This window comes from Maylandia zebra, linkage group LG12 (genome assembly GCF_041146795.1).
Source record: "Maylandia zebra isolate NMK-2024a linkage group LG12, Mzebra_GT3a, whole genome shotgun sequence".
Classification (NCBI taxonomy): domain Eukaryota; kingdom Metazoa; phylum Chordata; class Actinopteri; order Cichliformes; family Cichlidae; genus Maylandia; species Maylandia zebra.
This window is the reverse complement of record NC_135178.1, coordinates 21,534,495-21,548,725: the sequence shown is the minus strand read 5'-3', so window position 1 is coordinate 21,548,725 and position 14,231 is coordinate 21,534,495. Positions and strand designations below refer to the sequence as shown.

At 37.4% G+C, this 14,231-nt stretch overlaps 1 protein-coding gene across 6 annotated transcripts; it reads left to right on the top strand.

The window, feature by feature from the left end:
- The first annotated feature begins 848 nt into the window (after positions 1 to 848).
- On the top strand, positions 849 to 13,279 carry trafd1 (TRAF-type zinc finger domain containing 1). Of its 6 annotated transcripts, none has more exons than XM_012917366.5 (12): positions 849 to 955; positions 1,766 to 1,814; positions 1,916 to 2,051; positions 3,541 to 3,594; positions 3,692 to 4,115; positions 4,670 to 4,945; positions 5,020 to 5,084; positions 7,241 to 7,501; positions 7,671 to 7,809; positions 8,588 to 8,798; positions 9,004 to 9,061; positions 11,111 to 13,279. In XM_012917366.5, exons 2-12 carry the CDS (start codon positions 1,780 to 1,782, stop codon positions 11,147 to 11,149), a joined length of 1,698 nt encoding a protein of 565 aa, XP_012772820.3. In that variant the 5' UTR covers positions 849 to 955; positions 1,766 to 1,779; the 3' UTR covers positions 11,150 to 13,279. The 6 variants fall into 6 exon arrangements, with proteins under 6 accessions (XP_012772820.3, XP_076746988.1, XP_012772821.3 ...); XM_076890873.1 differs by having other exon boundaries at positions 886 to 909; XM_012917367.4 differs by lacking the exon at positions 849 to 955 and adding an exon at positions 998 to 1,134.
- Positions 13,280 to 14,231: the final 952 nt, after the last annotated feature.

The following is a 14,231-nucleotide window of genomic DNA, read 5'->3' as shown; positions in this document are numbered from 1 at the left end:
TATTAGTGTTTCTGACAGTTCATTTAGTAACATGCAGCTGAGCAGTTTCCAGGGAATCATTTTGTAGGGCTTTTACGGGAGCAGATACTGGTGCTGATGCTGGGTTCATGGCTTTCTACTGCCCTGCACAGCTCTCCTTGAGTAACCGCCTATCTCCTGAGCAGGGAGACACAGCAGAACATCTTGGGATGGCATGACGGGCTGCAGGTGCCATCAAGAACACTAGCAAAAGCGATACTAGAGAAAAATCAGTTAGTGATAAAGAGAGCAATATTCTAGTAACCATTTGCAAAGCCATTCCCTTATGCAGGTGGTCTTGTTAGCTCTGCAGTGCACCTGTTGTAGCTTTCATTTGCAACAAAGCACAAGAAGTAAATTCTCAGTGTTTGATGCTTCTATCTGGACAAACTGACATCCATTGAGTTTAACTGACTTAATTTTATAACGTTTTGACTGAACTTTGGCTTTATGTGATTGAGTAGTGTATGATAGTATCCAGGCTATGAATCTAAATGGGACTAAAGCTGGTAATTTGTTTGCGATCGCCACTAAATTGTAGACTTAAAATTCTAATAGTTTTAAAGATGGTAATCATTATTGTTATTTAATTTGAAACTATTATTTTTCTGGTTTTAAAAAAAGAAAACTGATTAACGACAATCATGTTTTGAAATGATAGGTTTAAATATCTAGCTAAATATACAATAAAATGTGCACTAAACCATTAAATGTGTAAGATTTCGGAGAAATAGGATAGAAAAAATAAAAATAAGTAGATTTACCCGAGACGTTTTCAGCCATTGCACGGTCCTCCTGTCAACCAATCAGAGATCAGTCTGGCGAGATAAGTGAAGCTTTTGTGCCCTGAGTTAAGACTTACAGTTAACTTTGACCCTTAACTGCTTCAACGTAAGTGGGTCCAGACCCCAAAATATAGAGCCTGCCATTCCGTTCGGTAGGTGTATTCTGGTTGCAATTTTATAAATTGTGACGAGACGCTTTGGTTTGGTTGAGTCATAAACTGCCTGACGAACTCCGCGTTGGGTGTCAATCTAAACCAGCTCAAGAAGGAAATAGCGAACTGTTTTTCTGGCTAGTTGTCGTCAAGTAGTTATCTGTCGTCTGTGAGTTTGGGTGAATATCATTGACTGATAAGCGCTAGCGTTAAATCGGTTGATTTGGCTTTACTTCTAACGGTCGGCAGAAACTATCTAAAGGGGGGGAAAACGATGTTACATTAGCTTCTTGGCTTAGTAGCCTCTTCGTATGCGCTTATAAAGTTAGTTAGCTAGCGTTAACTTTGCGGTGATACCTAGTCGTGTATTCAATACGGGGTTATATATCTAGCAAAATAATAAGGAGCTAGCACAGTAAAACGTTTCGAGGTATTTCAAATATGCTTGTTAGTTATTACTGAGGAGGAATTTCCTTGCTAATTCAGGCCATCGTTGTCCGCTAACGTCAGCTACCTGCCTGAAACACTGGGTGAGCAAACCGAAAGTCCTGCTGCCAAGCAGTTTCAATGACTAACAACAGTGGCGGCCCATATAATGTCTGGGCCTATTTTAATAGAGCTCGATATAAAAAAAATATTATTGTTGCCCGATGTTCAAATGGCACCTTTTTCACGAATCATTCACACATATTCTTTAGCTTCAAACTGTAGCTCATATGAACGCCAAACTCACCAGAGAGCTGATTTAAATGTATCTTCCTCCTAACAACTTGCTGATTTGTTACTAACGTATTACTTTTCCCCCCACAGTCTTTGGTAAAATCATGGCAGATGAAAACACACAGTTCTGTGGCAATTGGTAGGTATAATATAATAGGTGGAATATTTTGCATCGCCCGATGAATATTTTTTATAGATTGACGTTATAAAAGGTTTCTTAATTTTCTTTGTCCCTTTAAGCAAACATGACATCCCTGAGGCCAATTTTACAACCCACGAGATTCACTGCAGAAGAAATATTTCTCTGTGTGATGTGTGCCAGGAGCCAGTACCCAGGTCAGACCTGCAGGATCACAAGCAGCAGGAACATACACAGGTAAGCCTGAAGAGGAGCGATGTAGACTTTCACATGATCTCTGCAATAGATAGATGTGTGCTCTCAGAGGTGGGGAATATATATATGTATGTGTGTGTGTGTGTATATATATATACATATATATATATATATATATATATATATATATATATATATATATATATATATATATATATGTATATGTGTGTGTGTAAAGAGAGAGAGAGATGTTATGAAGTTCAGTTTTATTTATTTACTGACAGCTCACAACAACTTTCCTCTCAAGGTGCTTTGTACTGTAAGATAAAGACCCTACAATTTTAGAAAGAAACCGCTGTAATCACACGATCCCTGTTGGCAAGGACTTGGCGACAGTGGGAAGGAAAAACTCCCTGGTTACAGGAAGAAACCTTCACCCGATCCAGGCTCAAGGAGAGGCAGTCATAATCTGTAACCTGTAGGGGAAAGATGAGAGCGCAGAGAGAGCTAAGACAAAAGACACATTATGGATGTGAGACACAAACTTGATAACTGCTAAAGACAGCAGTATAAACACACAGGTCTGAGAAGACCTCATGCAGCCTAGGCCTATTGGTGCATAACAAAGGGAATGTTAGGCCTACCTGATTCATCCCTAACTATAAGGTGGATCAAAAAAGAAACTTTTAAGCCTAATATTAAAAATAGAGAGGGTCTGTCTCCTAAATCCGAACTCGGAGATGGTTCCATAGTTGCGGGGCCTGAAAGTTGAAGGTTTTGCCTCCCATTCTATGTTTGAAAACTCATGGAGACTGAAGTTAACTTGCAGTGCGAGATTAAAGTGCTCTGTTAGGATAATAATATATAAGGGATATAACGGGGCCTAATTATTCAAGACTTTGTATGTTGAAAGAAGCTTTGTAAATTCAATTCTGAATTTATGAAAACATTTATTTGCTGTAAATTGATTCCACCACCCATTTGATTTCACTGGATTCTCTTACTTTATGACTCATTTGGTGTTACTTAACAAAAGGAAAGGGCTTAAGGAAATGAAAGTTGGCTAACTTGAAATGAAGAAATAGAAACTCAGAAGGAAGATGGCTGACAGAGATGTAATTGTGCGCAGGACATCTTGTCAGAAGGGAATAATAATGATAAAACACACGGTGATACATAGTCACTGCTTTTTAAAATATTTTTATGTACATTTTGTGTTTCTCAGTTGCTGAAATATTGTGATACATCACAGATGATTTTTTTTTTTTTTTTTTTTTTGTTGCAGTGGTTCTCAAACTTTTTCTGAACCTGGAAAAAAAGTTTCATCCTGCTCTCTACAAGTTTTATTAATGTGTAAAGTGTAAAAAGTTAAAGTTAAAAAATGTAAAAGTTAAATTCTTCTCAAGTGCAAGCTCTGTTAGTGTGTTTTTTTGGGGTGGGGGGTTGTTGTTTTTTTCTTTATTTAAACCTTATTGGATTCTAAAGTGTCACAACAGTGATAATGTAATAAATCCTGTGCTTTTCATTTTAGATTACCTGCAAGTGTGGTTTGAAGATTGAGAAGAATAATTTGGATGCCCACCAGGTATTATTGGAAAGCCTTTCCATTCCTTATTTTTATAACTCTTAGCTTCGTTAATCTTCATTAAATCCTGCGTCTTCATGATGATTGTCTGTTGCAGAGCTCTGAATGCTCTCAGCGGCTGGTTCCATGCCAGTACTGCGAACTGGAGCTTGTCTTCAGTCAGTCCAAAGACCACGAGGATTATTGTGGAACGCGCACTGAGCCTTGTCCCTACTGCAAGTGCAATGTAATGCTGCGAGAACAAGCTACACATCCGGCCTTATGTGGAAGCCTCACACCGCCCCAAGAAAGAAACAACAGTAGGATGGGTCGAAGTCCAGGGGACCCTCAGTCAGGGGCATGGCTGGAAGCTCACTCTATTAGAAACCCCCTGAGAAGCCAAGAGAGAGGCCCGAAAAATAATAACGTCAGTGCAGCAGAGCAGCAGGTCTTTCCCCGACCTTCAGTTTATAATACTTCAAGGGGATTTCGGCCCTTAGGAGACTGGAGAAATATTTCACCACAGAATCCTTTCAGCAGCTGTGAGTGTTTTGATTGATACATTTTGAAACAGCAGCACACAAATGAATGCTCCAGAAATGTAACTAGCTGAAAAATTAAAATACTTTTATAAGGTGTTGTAGGTGCTTAAACTGAAAAATGTGTTATTTTACCCCATTGCTAGATAATTGCTAGGTATCATGATGATATCATCATAACGTGTGTTTTAGATCGGAAGCTTCAGGGGCCTAAGATGTACCTGTGTGCAAAATTTGGTTCCTCAACTCCTGATTGCGCGGGAGGACACACATACACAGACAGAACATACACAGCACTGTGTGTTTGTCTATATCAGCATAACCTCAGTGTTATTGGCAGTTTTCTTCAAAAACTTGTGAAATATTGCTCACACTTTAGGTCTCCTACTGTCATGTTTGTTTTTTAACTTTTACATTTTACCAAAAATAATTAAACAGACATTTATATTTTCTTTTACTCTACATTTTGCATAGAGATTAGAATGAATTTGCCATGCTGTTGAGTTATTTTCCTGAACTAATTATTATTATTATTTTTAAATATCTTGTACTTCCAGTGCTGGGGCAGAGTGATTTTCTGCACAGCAGAAGCGGCAGCACATGGGCACATACTGAGCACACTCTGGATGATGATTCATCTGGTCTGGACTACATGTTGGCTCTCAGCCTGCAGACTGAAGGAGACACAGGGGCCAGAGGTGTCGAGGGCAACGTGTGGAGTGGTATCTGGGATCACAAGATTGGAAAATCCAACACTTCTCTGTCCAACAACAACTATCCAGACTTCACTGTTGGATCGAGTACAAGTGCAGTGCAGGACCACGATCAAAAAGGTGAGTTAATGTTTGCTGGAAACATCAGGTTATTCGGATATCCATTTATTGATCATTTCAAATTGTTTCCCCAGATGCAATGCTGCCTTGTGAATTTTGCGAGGAGCTGTTTCCAGAAGACGACCTCATTTTACATCAGGTTTGAGATTGCCTTTGATTGGTGTTTCTTTGAGTCTCAGTGCTAACTCGATGTTACCACTCAGAGTTTTAGATGTCGGAAAGTTCCTTTAAATCGGCTGAGCTAAAACCTGAGTGGGGTCACAGAATACACGATGGACAAAAGCACTACAGTCACATGGTGCCTGAAAAGACTGCCGTGTGTCACAATTATACACTTAGACAATCGTTGCTTTGAATAATAATAAGGATCTTTTGCTGATTTTCTTCACGTCCAACATTTCTAAACGTTGTTTTACTTCCGCCTGTAATAAGGCATGGTGTAAGTTTAGAGGGGGCCAGTTTCAGCAAATGAAAATAAAAAGGAGCAGTTCATCCTCCCCAGACTTATCAAAGTAAAAGCTTATATTCATTTGCTTGCATTTTGGTGTTTATTGGCTGTATAATCAGTGAAACAAAAAATATTTAAAGTTGGTTCTTTGAGAACAAAACATATCAGTATTCATAGCAAATCTATGTCAAGTTGTCTTTGGAAGGAAAACACAAAGCATAAATCATCAAAGAACTCCTAGGAACTGTATTTCCAAGTAACATTAAACTGCTTTTATTCTCACAGAGTGGTGATGTTTAACCTAAAAAACTCGGTATAACTTTAAAATACTGCTTGCAACTAACTCCCCTGTAATTAAATGAAATTTCAATGCATTTTAATTTGAAATTACAATCTAATTATATTTACCCACTAATACCTAAAGGTAGGTACATGTGAATAAGGGGCTTACAAGTCAGGCTTTTACAGGAAACAAAGAAATAATTATACTGTAATTAAATTAAAGTAGCATGTAAATAATTTTACATATTGCATGAGTAAAACGATTTCGTACTTTGTGGTACACGGGCTGTATTATGGAGTGGATTAATGTTGCCTTTTTACGTCTTTATTTTATTTTTATTGTATTTTTTTACATCTATATTTAATATTCATTATGTTGACGTGCATTATGGATGCACAGCCACCCTCCTGTTAAAAGCTGACTTGCTGCCCCGTTATTCTAATGTGCCCAACCTTTTAAGCATTTGTAGGTAAATATAATCGCTTTTTTTTTTTTTTTTTTAAATAAAATACATTGAAATGCCATTTAACTTCTGGGGAATTATGCTCTAAGTCGTGGGCTATTATAAAGTATTACCATTATAAACTATTAGCAAAAACTCCATTGTATTTCAGTGCAGAAGTCTTCACGCAGAAGCCCAAAACACCATAACACATAGGTGCACCTGTCCAGGTTTTCAAGATTCCTCCTATTGGTGGAGCTTCTCTGGTGGAAAATGCCACTTTCATCCTAGGTGGAAGCTTACCATTAGTGGAACGTCATTACAAACGATCATGTATTCCTTATAAAGTCCTGTTTTATTTTCTGATGATGGCTTGTGTGGTGAAATGCATTGGATTTCTTTTGTTTTGTTTTTTAGTTTGAACAGTTAGTTAGAATACAGGCGTTGTGAATTTTATTTAAAGAGACGGTGCCTTTGATGATTTTACCCTGTCAGTCAAGTTATTTTAAATAAGATATTGCCATTTTTGTTATAAATGTAAAATGTTTAATCACTAACTCGTTAATTTCTTTTTTTCTTTCTTTCTTTCTCTTTTTTTGACTAATGAACTTAGATATTTCTGATGGCGTCCACCCAGAGGCTACACCTTGAAACTAACCTTTATGCATATCTGACAGGAAATCATGAGATATTTCCTCTTAGAGAAACATTCATTTACTCAGTCTAAAAGACCTGCTTCAGCCTGCCAAGTAACTTCAGCTGACATTTTCAGATATTTTCCCTCTTTTGGTCTGAGTCCAGCCTCAGCTTTAGTTCATAACCTCTGTGTATTTCTGGTTCTCTTTCTAAGCCTTCTGCACACACTGCTGCCCTCTCAGTTGGCACTCTGTATTGTTAAATGACAAGTAATTGTGTGTGCTGCTCAGTGTAAAATGCTTAGATCCAGACTGATATCACACAGCGTGCAAACATTTGCATACCTTTGGTTTATCTTCGATTGTTCACAGTCCACTTAAACTCTATGCATGTTGGAGCACATGCCTTATTTCCATCTATATACATCCATAACATGACAACTTAACTTACGTAGGTTTCAACAGTGTCCACTTTTCTCTGTTTCAGACTGGATGCAGTCCTGCTTCGGCCTTTGCGTCTTTCAGCAAACAGCCCTCATCTCCACCTAAAGATGACAGGACCAGCTCCAGTACTTCAGGGCTGATGCACAGCCTTCCTGACACACTCGCTTCTAATATCCCCACCTTCCCGCGGTCAGTCTCCCCAGCGTCCTACAGTCCTCCAGCCAGTCCACTAGAGGGCGATGTGGTCATACCATGTGAATTTTGTGGAGTTGCTCTTGAAGAGGCTGTAGTCTTTCACCATCAGGTATTTCACTCGTCTAATTACCCAGCCAATACAAAACTCCCACTTCATGATGACTGTTAGGAACTCTGTGTTACCTTTTAAAATGTGTTCAACTACATGTGTATGTATTGGGTTTTTTTAAAAAAGTTTTATTTATTTTGTTTGTTTGTTTTGTTGTTCTTTAATACAGGACAAATGTGATATGCGGCCCCAGAGTGCTCACCCTCTGAATAACGTAACAAAAGCATCGATCAAAAAGCCACTAAGCCCTGGTAGAGAAGCCTTTGGGCTGCCGTCCCCAGAGTTTCAGAGGAGAATAAGGCACCAAGGTAAAATCTGACATTTATTCAGAAACCTGAAATATGGGAATAAATAACTGACTAATTCTGAGAAATCTAAATATGCCATTTGCAGTGATGTAGTAATATATGGAGACATTGTTTTTTATATGAGCAGAAATAATTTTGTAAGTCTGTGTTTCAACAGTGATTAAGCGATTTGACGCACTTGTGTTTAAATGACATTTAAAATGTCTTTGTTCTCATGGTTTAGTCACGTTTTGGCATTTTAACCTTTAACAAAAGCAGGGGAAAGTGTGTGTAAGTGTGGGGGGTGGGTGACAGACGGCAAATGGCCTGGGTGGACATAAATCTAGGCCACTGCATTAGCCTTCAGTATTTGGGTCACGAGCTCAGCCAGGTGAGCTGTAACAGCACATAAATCTAAAACAACTTTGTTCAGCAAACGAGCCTTCATCAGGGAGTTAAATGTGATCACAGCATGAGAATAAAATTGATTTAGATATTTTATGTTTATGTGTGTTTAATTGAGTTTTCGTTTGTACTTGTGGTTAGATAAAATCAGAATTAAAGAACTGTTCAATTCAGTTTAAAGAAACTACATACATAAAGCTAGAATACCTTTCATGCAGTATCAGCAAACACGTTTGTATAACTTGTTAAAGGTTTGTGTTGTTTGCATTTTATTTGGGTTACTAGATACTGTATGTCCAGTTTTTCTTCTGTTGTATCTACATCTGCATTTGTTTTCATTTACACCTTTTCTTTTTTTTCTTTCTTTTTTTTTTTTAAATTCTCTTGTATATAGCAGACTTCTTGGATGAGGACTTTGCATTTGACAGGGAAACACCATCAGGGCAAAACCAAAGGGGATGGCAGAAAAGCTGCATCGGCCAACCGAATCAAAGGAAGGCATCAAACTTTGATGTTTCGCTTAAGAACAGACCTCAGCAGGGCGGAGAAGAAGAAGGGACTCACTTTTCTTTCTGTGACACAGACAAGAATGCATCTCTAAAGGGGTAAAATAATTATATGTGCAAATATTTTTTTAGCTTTACATGACTGTAAAGCTAAAAAAATATTTAATAAAAAATTATTAAATATATACTTTTTGCTGCACTTTTAGTGATATTTTCCCTGTGACTCTTAACAAGTAGTAAAGAAAATAGATGAATGGACCTGATATGTTATTAATATTCTCATTTAAATGTATTTTTCCACCAGACTTCATTATCCAGAAAACAAAGAAGGAAGAGGTAACAGAAGGAATCAAGTATCAAAGGTACACAACTTTTAAAATCCCATTCACCTACATTGATATTTGTTTGCATGTTTGTAGGATCAGAGCATGTACATGGTGAAAAAGCAAAAAGTTAACCCAGGCAACACCAGCTAATTTTCCTGCTTGTTTTTTTGTTTGTTTGTTTGTTCCTCAATTGTTTTTGCCAAAACTTAAACTTTAAATTAATGACAGAGCAGTAGGATAAAGTTAACCTATTCAAAGTAACCTGTTAATAATAAAATAAAATGTAAAAAAAACAAACAAAGCGAAAGCCTAAACTTTTTGTTTTGCAGGTGGCATAAAAAAGTAAAAGTAGAAAAAATTGAAGTTAAACCAAATAAGATGTTTCTGCTAATAATCCTAATTTGATTAACAATAAAAACACAGCACATTCATGCATAACGAGTGACGTACCTTGACAGTGTCTTTACCTTCCAAACAGTGCATACACTGTGCACAATCTCTACTGACATACATTCGGTGGTTTATAGTATAGCTCTGACCATAAAACCACAGCCTCTGTGCACCAGTCTGTGCACACTGTTCTTTACTTTAAACCAATCACAGCACAGGAATCTAACCTGTTTATCCTCCACTAACCTGCAGAGGATTTTCATGCAGCCTTTAAATAGCAGTTAGTCTACCTCAGTTTGCTTTGCAGCAAGTTTGACAATATGAAAAAAACATAATGTCACATGTACAGACCCAATATCTGATTTAAAAACATGAGGACTTACATGTAAGCTTTAAATTTACAGTTTATCAAATCCCACTAAGCAATTCTTACCTTTAGATTAACCTCTCTTCTTTCTCTCCTGCCCCCTTTCTTATCTTTCTCCATCTGGGAGTGAAATACAGCAGCTGGACCTTTAGCTGATGTTTGTTGAGCTGATTTAAAAACGCTGCATTTGTAATGACCTCACATTCCCTTAATGCTTACTCGTCTTCAGTATGGCTAGCTAGATGCTGAAGTACCTCAACAAACAACTGTAGGAAGGAAAAGCAAAGAGTAGTGAGAAAACAAAAACTATTCAAGTACAGATACCTGAAAATTGTACTTAAGTACAGTATTTGTACTTTGTTACTTTCCACCTCTGCCAATTAACATAATGTTTATTTTACTGGTCTGTACACTAAATCACCAGATTATTTCATCTCTTATCTTATTTGTGACAGTGTTGCATTTCACTGCTATGGTTTTTAGGTTCTTTATAGATTTTTAATCACCATTTTATCAGCACTATCTGATAGCATCTCTGATGACAGTAGACGACACTCGTAGGGATTATTTTGGACAGGAACAAAAGTCACATGAGGGGTGAAGCGCCCCTTTTTATGTGGGCACACAGCTTAACAGAGAAAGTTGATAACCACTCGTGATACCTGTTATCTCTGACTGGGGTTTAGGTTTTGTCAAACCAGCTAGCACAAAGAAAGAACTTTGTTCAACGCCCCTCTGTGAAACTTTCACAAGGAAAACATTGAGGATAGAGCAGGTCCAAAACAGCAGGTCATGGGAGCTCTTGGTAACATTTACTGAAAGTGGTCCAAGTCATAGCAACCAGTGAACCCAGCAACGGGGTCATGGGTGACAAAAACCTATTTATATGTCTATGGTGCAGCTAGGCCATCACAAAAGAGCCATTACCGCACAAACTGCTCCAAATCATACTGCTAGCTTTGATAGATGGATCTCACGCTGCATCACAGCTGTTTGCAGTTCTGTCCAATGTGCACAAAAGGTGGACCTTACCCAGTAAAGTAAGGCCAGCACTATGCTAAAAAGAAGGTTTGCTAGAAATGTAACTGCACACTGATGCAGACCATGTGCGCTCTTCATGGTGATCATAGGATGATGCAAATATAAATACATGGATGTAATTATTACTATGAAATAAGTGAGATCATTAATTCTCTGCACATAGAACGAGTTAAAAAAAGAAGAAGAAAAGTTTGAAGACATTTGATCGCAGAATAACTGTATAATTAACGTGAGGGCCACACAGCATGATTTTAAAAGCATTTTCACTTTTTTTTTTCCAACTGCAGTTACCCAAGAAGCAAAATGAAGAGCAGGACGAAGAGTGAGAGCTGAGACTGGTGCAGAAATGGAATAACCAAATCTTCTACTCTTCTGCTTTTCGTGTAACTTTTTGCACTTTTTGAAACTTAATGAAACATATAGCTATCTGCTAAGTGCCTGTGAGAGTGTTTGGATTTTAAAGTTTATATCTTGAGGAATTTTACTCTTAGTATAAAAAAATAGAGTGCCCCTATTATGCTTCTTTGTAGCTTTGTAATTTTTATTTTGGGAGACTGCTACAGTAAGCTTACATGCCTTAATGTTCAAAACTACAATTTTCTCAAACTGTATACTTGTGAAATCTTCAAAAGCTCCCATTTAAGCTCCTCTCATTTTAAGAACCCCCGTTGCACAAAACCCTGCTCTGATTGGTCAGCTGGCATGAAAGCAAGGACAGCTCTGATTATATACTTAAGATAGTCCAGAATAGAGAGAATTTTGATTACTTCTAACTTTCTGTGATTAGTTTACATGTAAATATAAATGAAATCACAGCACAACCATTATCTCTTACTTATCTGAACCATCATGATGTGGCTGTTCTAACATCAAGATTATAGGAGTGCTGAACTCTGCCTCCTCAGATATCAGGGGTGCATGAAGACTCCTGCATACCGTCTTTCAGTCAGCAGAACATTTGGCATGCTTTGCTCTAAACTAAGATATTTTGGAATGAGCAGAAATGACTCTACTGTGAAAATCATGGCAGACTGTGAGGCAGCTGCTCGTTCTTTGTTTGAGGGAGTGCCAGTCTTGTGGCATTATAGGAGTGTGGTGCATAGCGATCTAGAATGAGTTCAGGAGCAGTGTTTTCTGGGGGTTGTAACTCCTTATGGACTTTATAACTTTGCAAACCTGCACAGAAAAGCTAAATAGTGTAGCCAGCGTAGCGTCACCTGTTCATTAGAGAAGTCCTGTTAGGAAGCCTCGAGCTGATCTTTAAAACTGCACACTCACTAGTTATCAATTTCTGATTGACAAGATGCTGACAGATGACTCCGACAAGGAGCATAATTTATAAAATGAACTTCATGTTTTATCCAGTATGAGCTGAGGCTAGCTACTGAGCCCATAAATACTCCTCAGGGTAGGTATCCCGAGAGCCAAGGAGCTGAGGACCATTTTTCACATAGCCTACAACCAGAGGAGACTGACCGCTTAAAAGGATGCAGGCCTGAGGCATACCTGGAGGTTATGTCCATCATTCACATACAGATTATATGCATAACACACTAACGAATAGGGAAAGCCTACAAAGTATAATAGGGGCACTTAAGTCTGTTTGGTTTATTCATACATATTCTACTTTATATCAGATGTTTTATGGCTAACATGAAGCCTTCACTATAAATGCTAAGATGGACTTAATTTATACTGAATATAAGGTTGTTGTTTTTTTTTGCTTTTTTTTTAAGACCTTAAAAATCACATCTTGGTTTATGAAGAAAACTGTGTGTGTGTCAAGGGCAGTCACCCGACCCCAACAGTGTGCATTTGTTAGACTTTATATTTCGTTTGTTACTCGAGCCTATTATTATTACGTTTAATTTTTTTAAATTTTTTTTGTAACCACTATTTGCCGTTTCTTCGTCTTTCTATAACCTAAAGCACTTTGATAGATTTTACATTTAGTTTAAAGGGCTTGAGGAACAATTTTAATTTCTACATCTTTGACCAAGAGAAGATTTTTCGGTTCGATTGAACACTTGTCTTTTTATACTGTTAAACTTTTGTCTTTAATAATTTGTTTGTAACTACTCAGTAATGTTTTCATTTGTATTTAAATACCATCATATCTCGGATCATATAGAATTCATATAGAAAGCTTATAGAATTATATTTGTGGTGTTATAAGATGTTTTCTAATATTTTATGAAGTAGTGTTAAAAGTTTTGTATGTTTCTCCTCTAAGTAGTTAGGATAGATAGGATGTATTTTGTGTGTAACATAGGGCCTGCTCATATAATGAGATCTGCACATTTTGCCTTTGTGATCAAAATGCCCAAGTAGACAGCAGCTCATGAGCGAAATCACCTTGTGTGTTGTTTTTGTTGGATTTTAGGCTGACGTGCTGTTTAAGAACAGCTGTCTTGATGCTCTTTGTCTTGTGTAGTTATTAAAAGTTTTAAGGCGCACTTTGATAGTTTTGTGACTGGTGTTTGTATTTTCTTTTCCATATACATCACATGAATAAACCTGGTTGTAACAAAGTGGCAGAAAGACTAAAATATCTGCTCATGTTCTTCACTTAATCCACTGCTCATTTCTTTTCTACCGCCAACAGCGTGGCTAGGGAAGTGAAATACTAGTGTCTCTAACAGTAAGAATACAGTATAAATGTTTTTATTTTAATAATATTTAAAATGTTAAATTTTAATATATATTCATTAAATGTAAAGTTAAATACCTGTATGTCAAGACTTATTTTGTTTTAATTTGGATGATTTTTGGGTTAAAGTGCATGAGAATCAGAAATCCAGAATCTCTGATTATTTATTTATTAATTATTTTACTTTAAGTTTGAGTAAATTGCTTTGCTTTCTGTGTTAAACTGAGTGTATTTAGGCACGTAGGCATGCTTGAGATGACCTGCTGAAATTCAAACTGAGCATCACAATGAGGAAGAAAGGTAATCTATGTGACTGTGAACGTAGCTTGGTTGTTGGTGCCAGATGGGCTGCTCTGAGTTTTTCACAAACTGCTGATCTGGGATTTTCCCACACTACCATCTCTGGGGTTTACAGAGAACTGTCCCAAAACAGAAAATATCCTGTGAGTGGCAGTTCTGTGAGTGAAAATGTTTTGTTGATGTCAATGGCCAGAGGAAAAAGGCCAGACTGCTTCAAAAAAGTAACTCAAATAACCAATCGTTACAACCAAAGTATGCAGAAAAGCATCTCTAAATGGACAACATGAGGGACCATGATGCAGATAGGCTACAGCAGCAGAAGACCACACTGGTTATCACTTCTGTCAGCTAAGAACAGGAAACAATTTGCAAAACCTCATGAATAGATGATTGGAGAAATGCTGCCTGGTCTGAGTCTTGATTTCATTCAGATGGTAGGATCAGAATTTGGTGTGAAC

Bases quoted from the DNA above. Each gene is read 5' to 3' on its own strand.
- trafd1 (XM_012917366.5), top strand. From the start codon at position 1,780: ATGGCAGATGAAAACACACAGTTCTGTGGCAATTG. The intron at 1,815-1,915 runs GTAGGTATAATA...TGTCCCTTTAAG, and splicing joins ACACAGTTCTGTGGCAATTG to CAAACATGACATCCCTGAGG. The intron at 4,946-5,019 runs GTGAGTTAATGT...TTGTTTCCCCAG, and splicing joins GCAGGACCACGATCAAAAAG to ATGCAATGCTGCCTTGTGAA.